Source organism: Orbilia oligospora, assembly GCF_000225545.1.
Source record: "Orbilia oligospora ATCC 24927 unplaced genomic scaffold scaffold00097, whole genome shotgun sequence".
NCBI classification, from domain to species: domain Eukaryota; kingdom Fungi; phylum Ascomycota; class Orbiliomycetes; order Orbiliales; family Orbiliaceae; genus Orbilia; species Orbilia oligospora.
This window is the reverse complement of record NW_011645654.1, coordinates 1,664,701-1,680,802: the sequence shown is the minus strand read 5'-3', so window position 1 is coordinate 1,680,802 and position 16,102 is coordinate 1,664,701. Positions and strand designations below refer to the sequence as shown.

The 16,102-nt window shown below is 45.4% G+C and overlaps 4 protein-coding genes across 4 annotated transcripts; 1 reads left to right on the top strand and 3 right to left on the bottom strand.

Annotated features, from left to right (window-relative positions):
- Positions 1 to 284: 284 nt before the first annotated feature.
- AOL_s00097g494 (uncharacterized protein) lies at positions 285 to 2,440 on the bottom strand (the record flags this gene model as incomplete). Its single annotated transcript, XM_011126327.1, has 3 exons — positions 285 to 713; positions 790 to 1,167; positions 1,262 to 2,440. 3 exons carry the CDS (start codon positions 2,438 to 2,440, stop codon positions 285 to 287), a joined length of 1,986 nt encoding a protein of 661 aa, XP_011124629.1.
- A 3,924-nt stretch (positions 2,441 to 6,364) lies between these two features.
- AOL_s00097g493 (uncharacterized protein) lies at positions 6,365 to 9,632 on the top strand (the record flags this gene model as incomplete). Its single annotated transcript, XM_011126326.1, has 10 exons — positions 6,365 to 7,281; positions 7,352 to 7,396; positions 7,457 to 7,678; positions 7,806 to 8,018; positions 8,078 to 8,151; positions 8,211 to 8,252; positions 8,322 to 8,656; positions 8,717 to 9,156; positions 9,218 to 9,413; positions 9,474 to 9,632. 10 exons carry the CDS (start codon positions 6,365 to 6,367, stop codon positions 9,630 to 9,632), a joined length of 2,643 nt encoding a protein of 880 aa, XP_011124628.1.
- Positions 9,633 to 10,239: 607 nt separating this feature from the next.
- Positions 10,240 to 10,584, bottom strand: AOL_s00097g492 (uncharacterized protein; the record flags this gene model as incomplete). The annotated part of the gene is made up of 1 exon (XM_011126325.1): positions 10,240 to 10,584. One exon carries the CDS (start codon positions 10,582 to 10,584, stop codon positions 10,240 to 10,242), a length of 345 nt encoding a protein of 114 aa, XP_011124627.1.
- A 1,856-nt stretch (positions 10,585 to 12,440) lies between these two features.
- AOL_s00097g491 (uncharacterized protein) lies at positions 12,441 to 15,605 on the bottom strand (the record flags this gene model as incomplete). The annotated part of the gene is made up of 2 exons (XM_011126324.1): positions 12,441 to 13,862; positions 13,926 to 15,605. 2 exons carry the CDS (start codon positions 15,603 to 15,605, stop codon positions 12,441 to 12,443), a joined length of 3,102 nt encoding a protein of 1,033 aa, XP_011124626.1.
- Positions 15,606 to 16,102: the final 497 nt, after the last annotated feature.

Genomic DNA, 16,102 nt, shown 5'->3' with positions numbered 1-16,102 from the left:
GAGAATTCTGTATTTTAAGGGTTCTGTTGATTGGCACAAAGGCCTAAGCCAAATGTGAACATCGAATCGTAAAGGTTTAAATTTTAGTGAGAACATCGAGATGGTGTTCAGAGTTCAGAAACGCCGCGCCGTCGAACCGTCTAGTCAATGCAAAGAGAAAGGATATTGGCGCTAAAAATTTGCATCATATTGCAGAAAATCCAGAATATCGTTTAAAGGGAAGCTGAAGGTTAAAGAAAAGGCGTCACGCTTGATGTCCTTCAAATTCTGTTCCATATCATATATCACCGGGGGGACCTTCCAGCCGCAGACAATTCATAAATTTTGAGGTGGCCCTTCTTGTCCAGGAGGAGGAGGTCCCCTAAACTAGTCCACGAAATCCAACAAGCCCGCGCTGGTATCAAAGTACCCGGGAGCTTGGTGAACTCCTGCTTGTCGCTAAGCACGGATCCTGCACCGAAGTCGCATTTGTAGACTGTGCCATCTCCGTCAATAAGTGCGACAGCTTTCCCATTCGGGGACATCGCAGACCGTGTCACTCCCTTCTTGGTGATGGGGAGCGCATAGGATGTAGACTGAGAACAATTCGAATGCTTATTGCTATCAATACAGCGCATATATGCGGATGGCCTTCCCGACGTTGTTGTTGCAAAGAGAAAACGTTCGTCGGGACAGAAGATAGCACCAGATATTCTCCTATGGGTACCTGGCTCCTATGGGTGTCGTAAACACTGGTCAGTATGACTTCATCCCTGATACTCGTAACCCTGGTATTAAGTGATAATGTACCCAGTCATTAAATTTAAATTTGTTTAACAACTCCCATGCAGCCGGCCCTCGATGTTCATATACCATAAGCATCCTTTTCTGAGTGCCACAAGCAAATCTCGTATCGTTGCCAGAGAACGACATGGTAAATGCGTAGTCTCCACTGCTAAGATTAATATCCATTCTTGGATCACCACGGCGGAATGTCACTTCGTCCGGGTCGAAATCTTGATCTTCCGCGGGAATATAATGAAATTGTATAGTCCCATTCGTGAGAGCTGAACATAACTCAAGCCCACTATTTGCGAATGCAATACTGGTAAAATTGTCGGTGGCTACGGATTTGTCTGAGGCCCACTCGTAAACTTTTTTGCTATTATGGTGATTGAATACTTGTAACTACGAAAAAGTTAGCTTGACGAGGGGCATTTTTGAAGTTCAAGTATCTAGCTTTTATGTACGTCGCTTCTTTTCATGATGGATGGGGACAAACCTTGGTTAGAGTCAATATTGCAAGGTGGCTGTTTGATACCGCAATGCTTAACGGTTCTCCGTCAAACTCGCCATAAACCAATGGTTTGATCCCTGATACTTCCATCGAATAGGCCATGAAGCATTCGCGATCACAGACACCCACAATCGTTTTTGAATCTGGTGAAACTGCAACAAAGGCCCACTCTTTCCTTGATTCCAAATGAATGCTTCTTACAGAATAGCCTGATTCAAACTTTTGAGTAAAGTGAAACATCCCGGATTCAGGTTGTCGAGACGTACGGCCGCCGAGAAGCTTTTTGAGAATTTCTTTAGACTTTTTTGGAGTAAAATCCGGTGCAAGGTCGGGAGCTTCAAGGCTCCCATCTCCTTCTCGGGCTCTATCGTAAGGCACGTTTCTTGGACGATCTCCGCTGTTTTGTGAGGAAGGGGGATAGAATGGTGGAGATGATGGAGATAGCTCGAGACCTGTAGTAGAGGAATATAAATTGCCATAGTTTCCACGGCTTGCAAATGTATTATCGCCTTCAACTTCTGCAATATCTGGTGGCGGCCGAGTCGGAGCTCTATATGCGAATCGAGACGGTGTTGCGCCTGAGCTTCGTAGGATCCCTTCTGGAGTTCTGGTATTAACAGACCCTAAACATGGTCTCGTTGGACTATTGTTACCGGTGGATATTGACCTCGATGATAACTTCGAAGAGGTACGTGCATGGTGTGGCTGCGTAGATCTATTATCATACGATGTTTCGTGCGGCAGGGTTGTTGTATCCTGTTGATAAGCAGGATCTAAGAATGCTTCTTGTACTTCATGTGGATGCACTGGGTGTAAGAGGCGGGCGTCTTCGAGGGTGAGCCGTGCCATCGGGCAATCCACTGGATTGCAAGGTATAGGGCCATCTTCATCCACGGTTTGCAATTCGAACCGGACCTGTCGCCCTCCTCTAAACCTTGGTGCGGATTTTGTGGATTTTAAGTTTGATTGAGGGAACCTCCTTTCCTTGATATTGACTGTCTCGCTGGGATAGCTAAAGTAGTCGTTAGGATGTCCCGTGTTTTCATGGCCTGGATAGTGAAGCTGTTGGGCGTGGGGTCTGTAGTGTGTGTTTTGATGATGTTGTGCTTCCATTAAGGGAGGTGCTAAGAGAACAGAACTTTGGTCATAAGAGTCGTATCTCATGTTAGTTGCTACCCGCTGATCACGGAAGCTATCGCCTGGTGGCTGTTGATGATTTTGATCAAGATATTTTTGTGGTGGAAATATATAGTGATGGTGTTTCAATATGTTCGTCTTGTTTTCGTGTTTCGGGACATTGCGATATTTTTGACGACTTTCCAATATCTCCTCTTCGTGTCGACGATATCGATTTTTACATACGCCGTATCTTTCCTCAAAGGCTAGAGTGTCACAAACTAGTGGAGAAGTCCCCCAAGAAAGTCAGCTAAATCTATTCAGAAGCTTCATGAACTAAGAGAAACAAGCAGATCAATGAACAAAATTTACACCAACCTCTTTCTTCAATCTCATCCGGTGCGGTGAGGGATGAATCGGATACGCTAGGCAGCGTCTGCACGGACGATATTGACGAGCTGCTTCCCGTGCCTATGTCGGATCCGTCTAGAACCCCCCTCGTTACATGTAGACCAGAGACATTCATTCTCTCGTTAGAGGCTACAAGTAGCAGTGTTCGAACTATCCTTACGTAGACTGCGTGGGCTATCGGTCGGAGGTAACCTGGTTGGCTCGTGGGAGCCTGGCGATATTTGACAGCTGCCTGGAAGCGACGTTAATGACTAGTCTTTCGTTAAAAACGGCTGCAAGGGACGAAGGTGGCGTGTCTATCAAATTTCTTTATTACGCAAGCCAGTACAGCGAACGATGGCGATAGCGTATGCCAACGATCGATCAGATCCCACCTTCAAACGCCTTTATTGAATTAAGACCATTCGCCAAGCTCAGAGATGTTAGGGTCATCATAGTGCAACGTTCCGCTCTTGGGGAGCCTCATCCAGGCCTTTGTTTGCATAACTAAAAAATGGAGTCACCGAAACACGGAATTAATGTTATTTCTGAGCGTAGTATTCGAGTTTTTAACCTCTCCGATGTATGTGCCTTTGACCACGTTCTAACCTAGATAGCGATTCTGTAAACCTAAGAACTTCAAGGGCGACCTAATTAGAGAGTGTACCTAGATAGGACTTCTCTAATTCGAGAAATTTCGAAAGGCCTGGGTTCCAGGCTGGACCTGTTTCTCAAATTGCCAGCTTTCAGCTTTCAGGATCTCGTTACCAACAATCACTCCCTTGGGGCCTAGCTAGCTAGCCTTATTGCTCGTCCCGCGCCGCCTACCAAAAGCAGAGCTCACTTTTATTATATCCTTTTGATATGCTATTTAATCGATTTTACATGTGACTAAGGTACATACGTGGATATAGCATAGCTATACAAACTATGAACTTTCATGCATATGCTCAGCGGCTGTATTAAACATTATTTTTTTATTATTTTTACCGGGCGCTAATGAGAAGTGCCACCAAACACGGCAGGAAGCCGAAATAAATTATCACTGGTCGGCAATCAAGACCCCTTTACCGTTGACCCGCTCCCAATACTGAAATAAAATGCAGAACGAGGAGCATGGGGATTTGAACCTGGCTCTGTTCGACCGGTCTTAGGTTTGGGTTTCAACACTAGCCGATCTAGTTAACTTCAATAAGGAGCATTTCGTAGTCTGGGGGTCGCTTCCTGGCGTTCACAAGCATTTCGATATTTCTGCTCGACGAGGAACTGACGGCGTTCAAGGTCGACAAGGAATATGGGTAGTTCGTGAAATATTCGCTTCCAAATCAATCTGATAGGTTGTGGGCACCTTCGAACGTTTTACGGATCCAAGGGCCTTCCTCTTCGAATCCCAAGGATACTCACATAAACTTCCAAGGGATTGAGAGTGATAAAGCAAGCACATAATCCTTCAAGGTGATACATGTAATCTGGTTTCATTCATTCACTAACACCCATTTGCTATGCGGCCGGCCTTGCGTTACATAGAAAATATTTAGTGGGTAACCTTCGAAGTCGTTTCCTAAGATTAAAAGCATGCTAGCACATTGCACAACAGGCATTTATTTCGCAAGTATTTCCTTGTAGCATAGGTCTCCCATGTTAGTGTGGTATTTTGTGTGTTGGTGGGTTACACAAACTTGTCTGCTGCCAGAACGGCGTAGTCTCGAAGTCAGAGCTGCAGAGTCGAGTCCGGCGCTCTTGCATTGCGGCTGCGGCCGACGTATACGTAAATGCAATGCAATATTTTAATAGCGATTTGACCGTTGCAATGATATCGATTGCCTCGTACCCAGCCCGTGATACCGACTAGAACTCAACTTCATCTTTATCTTTAGCTAGCTTAGGAATTATGTACGAGGGGGAAATAATTTACTAGGCTTCCTTAGCTTAGCAACGTTTATATTCTGTCTAAGTTCCGCTAAAATGTCAAAAAGTTAATTAAGTATATACGTATTCTGGTCTATATTATTTTGCGCAATTGCACCATGAATGCGCACATATACTGTGCACTGTATAGTGCGCGATCTAAGATCGGTCTAGCTGGAACGAAAGATTTCCCTTAATTATTTAACTTAAGATAAATTTAGAACTGAATTAGACATATAATTCAGCCGGCTTACGCTTCTATATAAATAATCATAACATTTTCATATATAATAGACAGACCTCAGGTCTAGCTCACCAGCCTTAAAAATTTTAAACTCTTAAAAAACTAGAACTTTATCTTTTGTATTACAAATGCCTCTCGAAATATAAGGGCTGAATTCAAAAAGGTCGATATATGTATACTTGAACTAATTACCTTATATATCTTAATGGGGACCTGGAGCTGGGATTGTTAGCTAAGTCAAATCCAGTCCCCGAGAGAACCTCCTATAGAGTCAGATACCACCATAAATTAATAATAGGTACCATTGATAGCTGTCTGTCACGATATATGCGAGAAATGCTGCGGAACTTAGTACGCATAGTAGCCTTTAAAATAGATTCGATATAAAATCACCTCTGCACCCGAGCTCCCTAACCTTCGATGTATTATAACGAAGTAAACGTTAACTTACATACAGGTTCTCAGGCGAGCATATGCACTGGTATCGATATAGGGTATCATTGCAGGATACCAATCAACATATATAACGATATATCGACAGGTGACGAGGCTCCAACTGCTGCTGCCTTTATAGCTTGAGCTTGGTCCCTTATTCGCGGCCGACTAGCTACCCTGGGCCAGCAACAAAACCGATGGCCGCCGACCTAAGTGACTAGATCGAACTAAGCCCGGTTACATATGTTAGTCATAGCTTGATTACCGTCCTTATATTACAAGTATCTTGATCGATTCTTGACAGTTATATGACCGACTTTCAGAAAGATCTTGTATCATTTTTGTCTTATATTCCCACGTGGGATATTTGTAAATCGGAGGCGAAGGGAAGTGGCGGATCTGAATATCGTAGCCAGAGTTTTGGCGAGAAGCCTTTCGCCGCCGTTTTGCAAAGTTGGGAAGGTTGCACATGCAAGGCTAGTCGACCGATAATCTAGAGTGCGGTAGTACAACAAACTAGCATTTCAGCATATGCAAGCCGCGCAAGTTCGACAAAAGGGGCAGCAATTCCTGTTTTTCCATTGTCCTAAGTGACTTGTACGTTGTCCCAAATTGACAGGCGGGATTAATGGGAGGCTGCTGGCAGTTCCCAGGCCGGGTAATACCCTCTCCGATCGAAGTACTGCTGCCTAGCAATAAGGTCGCTGTATTCTAGAAACTGGATATCGTTATAGTGGCTTACAATTATAGTCGTACAGGCGGAGTATTGGTAATATGGTTTTGACAGCTCCCCTCCATCAGTGATCGAATCACCCTCTCTTGACCAGGAGAAACGAGAGTTCGAACCGTCTATCCCCACCAAGATATTGCAACCAGCAAGCACCAAAGGCTGCTACAGCCGTTGCTATATATTCCGTCCGCGAGTCGGAACTCCAACATAAGCTTTTGTCCACGTTGACGGTTCAAGAGTCAACGGCTTTCAATATTTTGACACTATGGCGCAACAGTATTCAGAGTGGAATGAGGGGAATAGCAACCACGATAATCGTCAATATGATATATCCCCTCGACCCCTTCAGTATCGTGAGAGTGGCCTCAGCCCTTATAATGGTATGCCCAATACCATGACTTCGAGTATGCAGTCCTTGCATAGCGAGGTCAGCCAACAGATCCAGGACATGAGCAACCCAACTCGTTCATACCCTATAAATCACAGTCATAATCACCCTCTCCCACCTGGGAGTGGCCAGTATCCCCACCGTATAGCTTCTTCAGAGTATCTTTCACAATCAGCTAGCCAGACACTTAATCGGCCTGCGCCGTATGCGAATTCATGGCATCATGGGCAGTCGAATTATGAGGAAGTTCAAGAACCGCCAAGGACGGCTCGAAGAGCTACATCTTTTCATACCGAAGAAGCAGTTGGCTATGCTACAACTACTCCGGCACCGCTATACAACGGTCGCCACAGCCGCCGAAGCTCTGCTGCACGTTCTATCCCAGGGCAGCCTCGCAGCAGCAGCGAGCAAGGCGAAGTCTATAGTACCGCGATGCCCAGTCCAAACTTGCAAGGGCCGCTACCGATGCCTCGGATTTCAAGCACTTCGCTACACTATGCGTACCATAACTCTGAAGATGCAATTACCCCTTCTATTGATACGACTGCCGTCTCAAGACGCTCACACCAGTCTTACAGAAATGCGACTGCATCTAACCAAAGTCCTACCATAAATGGGGAACTTATGGCCTATGAAGTCGATGGCCATCCTATATCTAACACCGCTGCTGCACACGCTTATCCCTTTCCGAACAATAGCCCTGGCAATAATGTTATCAAAGAAGGAGCAGCAGACGAAAGAAGTATAGCGACTAGTGGTGACGATGGGGATATGATAGTTCGACAAGACTTAAGGTATGGCTCGCCTGGGTTTCGAAATTTCCATGCATCTAGCAGAGAATATAAAACTTAACAAACATCCTAGGCGACAACTACATGAGCGTCATGTTGGAATGATAGCATTAACGGGGTAATTTTGAGAATTCAGTTCCCTTATATCTTTAGTCTGATATTAATTGATCTTCTATAGTGCTATCGGTATAGGGCTGTTCCTCACTTCAGGCAGAGTGTTGAAAATTGCTGGCCCAGGTGGCGCCGTACTAGCATACTTTCTCATGGGCACCGTGGCAAATGCAGTAATGGCCTGTCTGGGCGAAATGACCGCCCTCATCTCTATACCTGGGCCCATGTCTGAATTTGCTAGTCGATTTGTCGACGACTCTCTTGGATTCGCAGTCGGCTGGATGTTCTGGTAAGCTAGAAGCTCACACACAAAAATACAACATTTAACTGTGTTGTTCATGGCTTCTAGACTGTCATGCATAAGAAGCTTAGAGTCTATATAGACAAATTAACTAACGGGGTCTCTGACTTTTTAGGTTCACTCATGCGATTGGACTCGCATCCGAGACAACTGCTGCAGCTATCCTGATGACTTTCGTCTACAAGAACACAGGTGTAACTACAATCCCAACACCGGAATTTGACTGGCCAAAATCAGTCTTTGCATCCGATGCTGTGTGGATTGCGATATTCCTGATCCTTGTTCTACTAGTCAACCTACTACCAGTTCGTATATACGGAGAGTTCGAGTATGGATTTTGTTGCTTTAGAATTACGTGTTTGATCCAACTTACTAAGTCATAACTAGATACGTCTTCGCCTGGATTAAACTTACATGCATCATTGGCTTAATATTCGTTATGCTGGTCCTCAATTTACGAAGTACAGTCTGAAACTTTTTATCCTTTTAGCTATGAGATAAGGATTAACAGGTTCAATAGGTACAGATAGGTATGGAAGAGACGGACCGATTGGCTTCCGTTGTTAGTATATTCTATTATCTGATGATGATATTCTATCGCCGATGACAGCTGACTCCCATATTTTTCCAGACTGGAGCAAATGCACAGATGCAAGCTCTTTACAATATACCGCAAATTGCACTCAACATCCAGAATGGGGTTTCTTCGCCCAGGCCTTTGACTCCGGGAGGCAGAAGATATGGGCAAATCTCGCAGATCCAATCAGAGCTGAGTACCTTCAACAAGATGGCGACTTGGGAAGACTTAAATCTGTCTGGACTGCTCTTACCCTCGCATTTTATGCATATCTTGGTATGGAAATCATCTCCGTTACGGCAGCTGAGTCTCGAGCCCCAGCATTGTCTATCAAAACATCGACACGAAAGATGTTTTGGCGTCTTGCTACGCTGTATTGTATTGGCATGGTAAGTTTTTTTATTGGAATAGATTAAGATGAACTCAGAAACTAATACTTCGATGACAAGTTCGTCGGGTCTCTAAATGTACCTTACACCCACCCCAACCTGCTATCGCTTCGCCCAGACAACAGCGAAATCCAAGGGAAAGTCTCCCCATTTATTATCGCCGTGGTCGAAGCTGGCATCATCGGTCTCCCTAGCTTTCTCAACGCCCTTTTCTTATTTGCCGCATGGAGTGCCGGTGTATCTGCTCTTTTCGTTTCCTCGAGAACGATGCACGCAATGGCCCTTGCGGGCCATTTTCCAATCCCCAAAATGAAAGAAGTCAACCGATACGGTGTTCCGGTGAATGCTATGCTATTATCTTGGCTCGTCGGCTTTCTGGCTTTCCTCCAGAGCGGGAATAATGCCCAAGAGGTCCTTGGGTATCTCGTCAAACTAGGGACTATCTCTTGCCTAATAGTTTATGCTTGCATCTCGGCCTCATATATTCGATTTTTCGAAGGGTAAGTTGACTTAAGGACTTTTCCGAAGCAGAAATTAATACTGATCTTAAGTATATGACAGTCTCCGACATAGAAATACCTTTTCACGATGTGACGCCCGATATCCATACCGTTCGAGGTTTCAACCTATAAGAGCATGGTATGGCCTCATCGGGTCCTCCATGGTTGTTATATTCAATGGCTGGGAGTTCTGTACGTCCGATTTCGTCGACGAAGGCAGCGCACGGGCGAAGGGATTTATATTTTCCTATCTTGCTGTAAGTTCGAACTATCTATACCCTCGTCCATATCTGAACTAAAAATTACCTTACCGTTAGTTTGTCGGGTTCCTTGTCCTCTACTTTGGTAGAAAATTGGTAACAGGATCGGAGTTCGTGCCTGTGGCGTCTATGGACTTTGCGGGCGCAAGATTGAGACAAGATGTCGAAATTACTGGGAAACATTGGCTTATTAAAGTGTGGGACTGGCTCAAATAATGAGCTATCACTTTTAAAATTTCTTATTTGCTCTGCTATGCTTTTTAAGATCCTTTATGACTTCGTTTTCAGTCCTTCAACTACCGCTATAATTAATAAAATCTATCTGGGGAAATATGTAATGGGCAGTTGAAAGTTATACATGTATGGATGGTTCCTTTGACTAATACGGGTCACGGAATTATCGATATCATGAAAATTCATAATATAATTGATTAAATTTGATAGATTAATTTCTCGAACTACTTGATTTCCCTAACAATAACTTTTCGACTCATTAGGCCTTTAAAGTCCATTAAAACATATATCTAAACCCATTGAAAGCACATTCCCCAATTGCAATTAATACACCTTGCTGACGAGGTCTTTTATATATCCTCCAGATGAGAATCCCACTATACATATCTTGCATGTACACGACCTCGAACAGCAGAAATAAATCGTACAAGACCAAAACAAATAATCCCTTTTATACACTTAGCTTTTATACTCCAGACCGGTACAATATCCTAAATTTAAACCTCCCCACAGAAACGCCCGCAAAAAAAAATACCCACAGTACATACCTTCCTCATTAAACCCCCCAGTACTACAATTAATTACTTAATTAATAAATCTCCCCATCACTCATAATCGAAATTGAACACCGTTCAACATAAACAGGCCCCCTTTTCAAATCCGGATTTACAAAATCCCCAACCGTTCTTCCGTTCTGGTACATCAACCCGGCCTCCCCTTTGTCTTTATAATCCTTCAAAATAGCTTGGAAATTCGATCGAAGGGGACTATTCGGTGGGAGGTCTGCGAGTTCTTGTTCGATTTTATGGATACGGTCTGAAACGTCCTCTGTATCCGAGTAGGAGTGTATGTGGGAAGAGTGGCTTTCGATGTCGTCTACTGCGGCGGCGGCGGCGGCGGCAGCAGCCTGAAGTTTTCGGAGGGTGATTGACATTTTTGTTGGGTTTATTTTATTTTATGTTTTTTTTTCTCTTTTGAAAAAGATTGAATTTAAATCGAGGGTGCTATTTCCAAGTAGAGTAGAGATAAAGGTGTAGTATATGTAAGTATGAATAGTATGTTAAGCGTAAGTCGAGGGAAAGAAGGCCGGAAGGCAATCTTTGATATTTGTGTAGTCTGAAGGGAATCGATGACGTAGGATATGGATCCGCTACGAGAGATCGATAAGATTGCAATTGAAAAGTTAAAATAATGTACCAGGCAAGATCAATTGTATCAGGTATCTGTCTGGACGGAACAACCGGGAGTATTTGATATATTTAAGGATAAAGGTTGAGTTAAACTATCCGGAAGAACCCACTGCTGAAAGCCGTAAGAACTACAGAACAGAGAGAGAGAGAGAGAGAAAATCTCGGTCGATGAGCATGAGGCCCATGATGCCCCAAATATATACCAATACCCAAAGATAAGAATCCTTCTTCCCGGCTTCAGGAACCCTGTGTAAAAATTCAAGCTTTCTGTTCTAGAACCCAGCAACTCCAGTCAAGGATTGTCCATTTCCGGTCTACAAACAAATGACACCGTCCCCTTCTTCTTTTTCTTGGTTCGACAAGCGAAGTTCCAAACGGAAAAACCTTGTTAGCAGGCAAAGCAACCTGGTTGCAATGACAATGCTAAAAAAAGGCAATCGACTAAAAATATACTTGTAAGCGGAAGGGAAGCTGGATAAAACCTTGATCGTTGGTGGGAAACAGAATCAGGTACAATCGCCACATCTCTTTCCTGTTTCATAGATAACGTCTTGACCACCGTTTTGGGCCGATACTGAAAACGTTACAACGTGGACTTCGAGCTCGAGGCGGATGGCATGCATATGCTGAAGATCTTAGCTTGTCCGGTATCTGGGTTTTAGGGCTACATCGCTGGACATTATTTGAAAAACGGCATTGGAATGATCTGACGGATCTGGATTCATTCAAATTTCAAACAGACCTTGGAATCGGGATATACCAGGACCAAGCAACCCCGACCCTGATCTGTAGATATCGACGGATGCATTTACTTCATAAGAACAAAATAGATATATAAAAAAGTAAAAATTCACTTGACTAGAGCAAAGGATGAGCACTAAGGAACATGAGCACATCTACCTAAATCCTTCCAGAAGTCTGTTCCGGCAACTTCCCGCAATCCGTGAAGCAATTCCTAAGATAAGAAAAAGTAATAAAAGTGATATCCCATACGGGCTCTCACATCAACATCCCAATATCCTAGAATGGGTTTGTTCCAGTAAACCGGTAGCAGGTTTACCTCTATCAAACACATCCCAAGATATGGAGGCGGCCAATAAAAGTGGTATCTCGCCTGCTCATAAACATGGAGCACTTGGCGCTTACCAGATATTAAACTGAAAACAAGGCTCGGAAAAGCAAGTGAAGGGTATAAAGGGAAACAAGCAACGGATATATCGTCGGAAGTAATTTTTTGACAAACAAAACGCATATTTATAAAAGTAGAACGAGATGTTTTGACATGGACAGCATAAAGTCAAAGAGGAAGTTCTTTACCATACTTACCCCGCCAAGATGTGGTGAACATCCTAGGCTTATTGGAAAATTCGATGTCATCTGTTGGGTGTCGGGAGATTCGTAGAGTTGTAGGTTGTTGAGAGGGCTAAACCAGGAGGGTCGAAGGTGCAGAGCAGAAAGGAAAAATAAGAAACGTTTTTATGACGCCGTAACTCCGAGAAATGCGCGGTTTGCAGTTGATGCTGAATGGTCGAACGAAAAACTAAGTGACAGGGACCAGTCCAAAAAGTACCATAGGACTGTCCCGTTTCGTAGATATGTTTTATAGAGATTTATGCTTCTTTGAAGCAGGTGGGGAACCCCTGACCTCGCCATTTTCGGAAAGCTCATCTTCTATTTCTTCGTCGTCGTCCTCTCTCGCTCTCTTCGTAGATGTTGCAGTAGATAATGTTTCATGGTGATCAAGGCCTAGGAGAGGTGCGTCGTCGTCGTACTCAGGCTCCTCCTCATCGTCAACTTCACTGAATGGCAATGGGTACTCGGCGAATTCGTTGGGATCAAGTTCGAAGGTGTCACCCGCTGCCTCAGCAGTTTCGCTAAGATCTTCAGGAAGGTCATATGCGGCTTCTACATACGCAGAGCCTTCGTGTCCCTCTTCATATTGATATTCTCCATGCTCATTTTCATCGGCCTCAGCGTAAGACCATTCTTGCCAGTTGGTATCATTAATATTATCGGTCCCGTCCTTGCTGGAGCCTTGTAAGATAGCTTGGTTATCGGTCTCGCCCTCGGGAACTTCATGGAGGGTGCTAGATGACTTCTCATCTTGGGCATCTTCTTCTTCATCTTCTTCTTTTTCTTCTCGGTGGTCATGGTCTTGCTCGTCAAAATTGAGTAATCCGTCATCTAGAAAAGGGAGCAGATGAATATCGTAAGCATCGTGATTTCCAACTTGGTTTTCTTCTACTCCCAATTCCTCGTAGTTATGAGTATAGTCTGCAATACCTTTATGATGTTCCTCAGATTTGAGCTCAGGTTCTTCATTGGAGCTCGGGCTATCTGGTAGCCCATAGCTACGAGAAGCCGAATAAAGGACGGACGTATCTTGCTGTTTTTCTTCAGCAGTTACGAAGCTTGCCTCGTCGTCTTTGATATAGCTGCTATCACGGCTATGATCTACGACGTTTAAGCGAACCTCGGCGTTTGGCGTGGCTTCAAGGTGTTGAGAGAGCTGGGTCTCTGGTACATTGGAGACATCCGTGTTGGATGTCTCCTGAGTGGCCGACATCTTCCGCTCCTGGATAATTGTCTGCGATGGGCTCTGCGGCACATCGACGGTGGCGACCGTAGTAACCTCTGGCTGCACATCAGTTTGGTGGGTTTCCCCACCGTAATACACATCCTCGGCACCAAGGCCCTTCTCAAACTCCTCAAGTTCGAGCTCGTCGTCTGCATGTTCATCAGTTGCAGTTTTAGCCTTTTCTAAAGGCGCGTCGCCCGGCTCATTTGCCTGGGCACTTTCAGGGGGCTGGCCATGCGTGGAGGCAAGAATATGCCCCCAAGAAGCAAGGCCGCCCCCTTCAACGATGTGGCTATGAATCATCTCGAGCCTCGGGATATACTTCTTTCTCGAAGTCAAGGAAATGTGGAGGGGGCGAGCCTCCTCTACGCCGTCCTGGGCTAGCAACTTGGAGAAGAGCCCGAGGAGGTCATATAAGGTGAAATTATTCATCTGATTATTCTCCTATTTAAATCGCAGCAGGTTAGCAAAGCTGTAGAGGCCTTTTAGGGGAGCCCGGTGACATACCTCCTCGAACTCTACACCAAGCGCTGTGAAGTTTAGTATGAGTTCCTCCGATGAAGTGAACTCTTCTCCGAGAACATCACGCAACGCCGCCACAAGCTTACTCAACGGACTACCGAGATGTGATCGATCGGGGAGGAAGCAGGTCTCTGGGAGATTTGACTTCTCTCCCGAAATGGGGAAAAGCGAGAACTCGAGGTCTCGGTAAATGACAAGAACGGGGTGGGTGAGTAGAGGGTCATCGTGAGCCACATCAGTATGGCCCTCATCCCGGGTTTGCTCGTGTCCCTGATCATGGGAGGATTCTTCTTCTAAATGCTGAGACGACTGGGAAGGAGGCACCCGTTCCGTGTCTTGCTCGGAGTGAGGGGTATGAGGGGAAAGGGCCTCTGGGTCTGACGGGAGTGAGCGGCGAGATGATCCACTTCCGGAAGGTCCGTGAAGTGGTGAGGTGGGTATCTCTTGGTGCGCGGGGTATGTAGGGGCCGGGGGGCTTCCCGATACCCCTTGGCCTTCTAAAGCATACCAATCCCGTTGGTTGACGTCCGGTGTGGGGTTCTCCAGGGCGATAGTCTCAGCCTGACTAATTCGGAGCGGATCTGTTGAAGATGACGGGGTTTGGTGTTTGGGGGTCTTGTGATTAGAGGCCTGCGGAGTTTTTAACTCGTCGGCATGCGGGGTGGGAAGTGAAGGGGGGGTTGCGGGGTCTTCTGTGGGTGGGACTATTTCAGGTTCTAAGAGCTGTTCTTCTGGATTTTGCCGTTCAACATTTTGGGCATTAGAAGGGGGAGACTGAGGTTTAACGACCTCGGACCCGAAGGGGGTACTCGAGACGTCTACATTTGGTTCCTCGGTGGCTGCCGGGAGCTCTTGCGCCGATGTGGTTTTGTCAGGAGAACCGGCTAGAACTTCGGGATTTGAAATACCTGATTCGGCCGTCGTAGGCTGATTCGAGGGTTGGGAAGCTTGGTTCTGTGGCTGTTCAGAAGTCTGTTCAGGGACCTGCTGAGTGGATTCCTGTTGAATATGTTGCTGCTGAACAGACTGTTGCTGAGCCGTAGTTTGTTGCTCGACTGGTAAATGCTGGATCGGTTGTTGCTGTTGGAACTGCTGGAGTGGCTGAATGGGTTGAAGAGCCTGGAAGTCGTACTGAACAATGACTTCCGGCGGGTCTGCATCTGTCATAACCTCATTAATGACTTGACTGAGAGCATCATCCACCATTTCATCATCATTCGCTTGCTCCATATTATATCGTCCAGACGGGACAGATAGGCCGGGTTGGCCAAAGATCAAGCTTGAAGCAGGGATATTAGCCGCTGTTTCCATAGGATCATCTATAACTGTCGGTATGGGTGTCGCCGAGAGGTCATCCAAATTCATGTCGTCATCCTCGTCATACGTGTCGAGGTCGAGGTCAATGTCTATATCCTCGTCACGAGGAGCATTCCCCATATCATAGTCGCTGGTGAAACCGGCTTGGCTAACCTGAATCATGGGTACTGATAGCGACTGACTGGGCATTTGCCCTGGCATCTGGTCTTGCATCTGCGACTGAGGATCTGAGTTGATGGCACCAAAGACCTGAGTTGGGTTATGTTGGTCGAACGAGAAAGCAGCGCTCGCCGAGAATGAGTCGGAACTAGGTCCGACGTTATTTTGATTGGGATACGCGACGCTCATCGCTTCTAGGGGTTTGAATCGTTAAATGTAGCTAGAATCTTGTGTTTGTTAGTAGAATGGGTTGCTGTTCATGTTAGAAGGGTGGTCGTTAGTAGGATAAGGTGAGATTGTTTCGCAGGATAAGGTCTGGCCTATGTTGGTTGTCGAGTCTAGGCCAGGTTTCTTCTGTCGGGAGGATGTTACAGGACAGGATATGGTTAGTTGGATGGAGATGGTGATAAATATGAGTTACTATTTGGCCGGGTTTGGGATGTATTCTCAGGATTCAGACGTCTAGTCTCGTGGCTGTGAATATGGGCGGAAAGTGTAGGTTGTAAAACGTATGAGTCGATAATCGGAGATTTATTCAACCGGTACTGGCAGCACGTAAGATGTAACAGCACGGGAACCAGGAGGTGTGTAAAGGACGTTTTTGTATAGAACGTAGCCTCTTGAATGAAACTATCGAGGTTCCCTGTAGTACAGGGTGCTCTTTTTCTTGTCGTCGCGGAGGATGA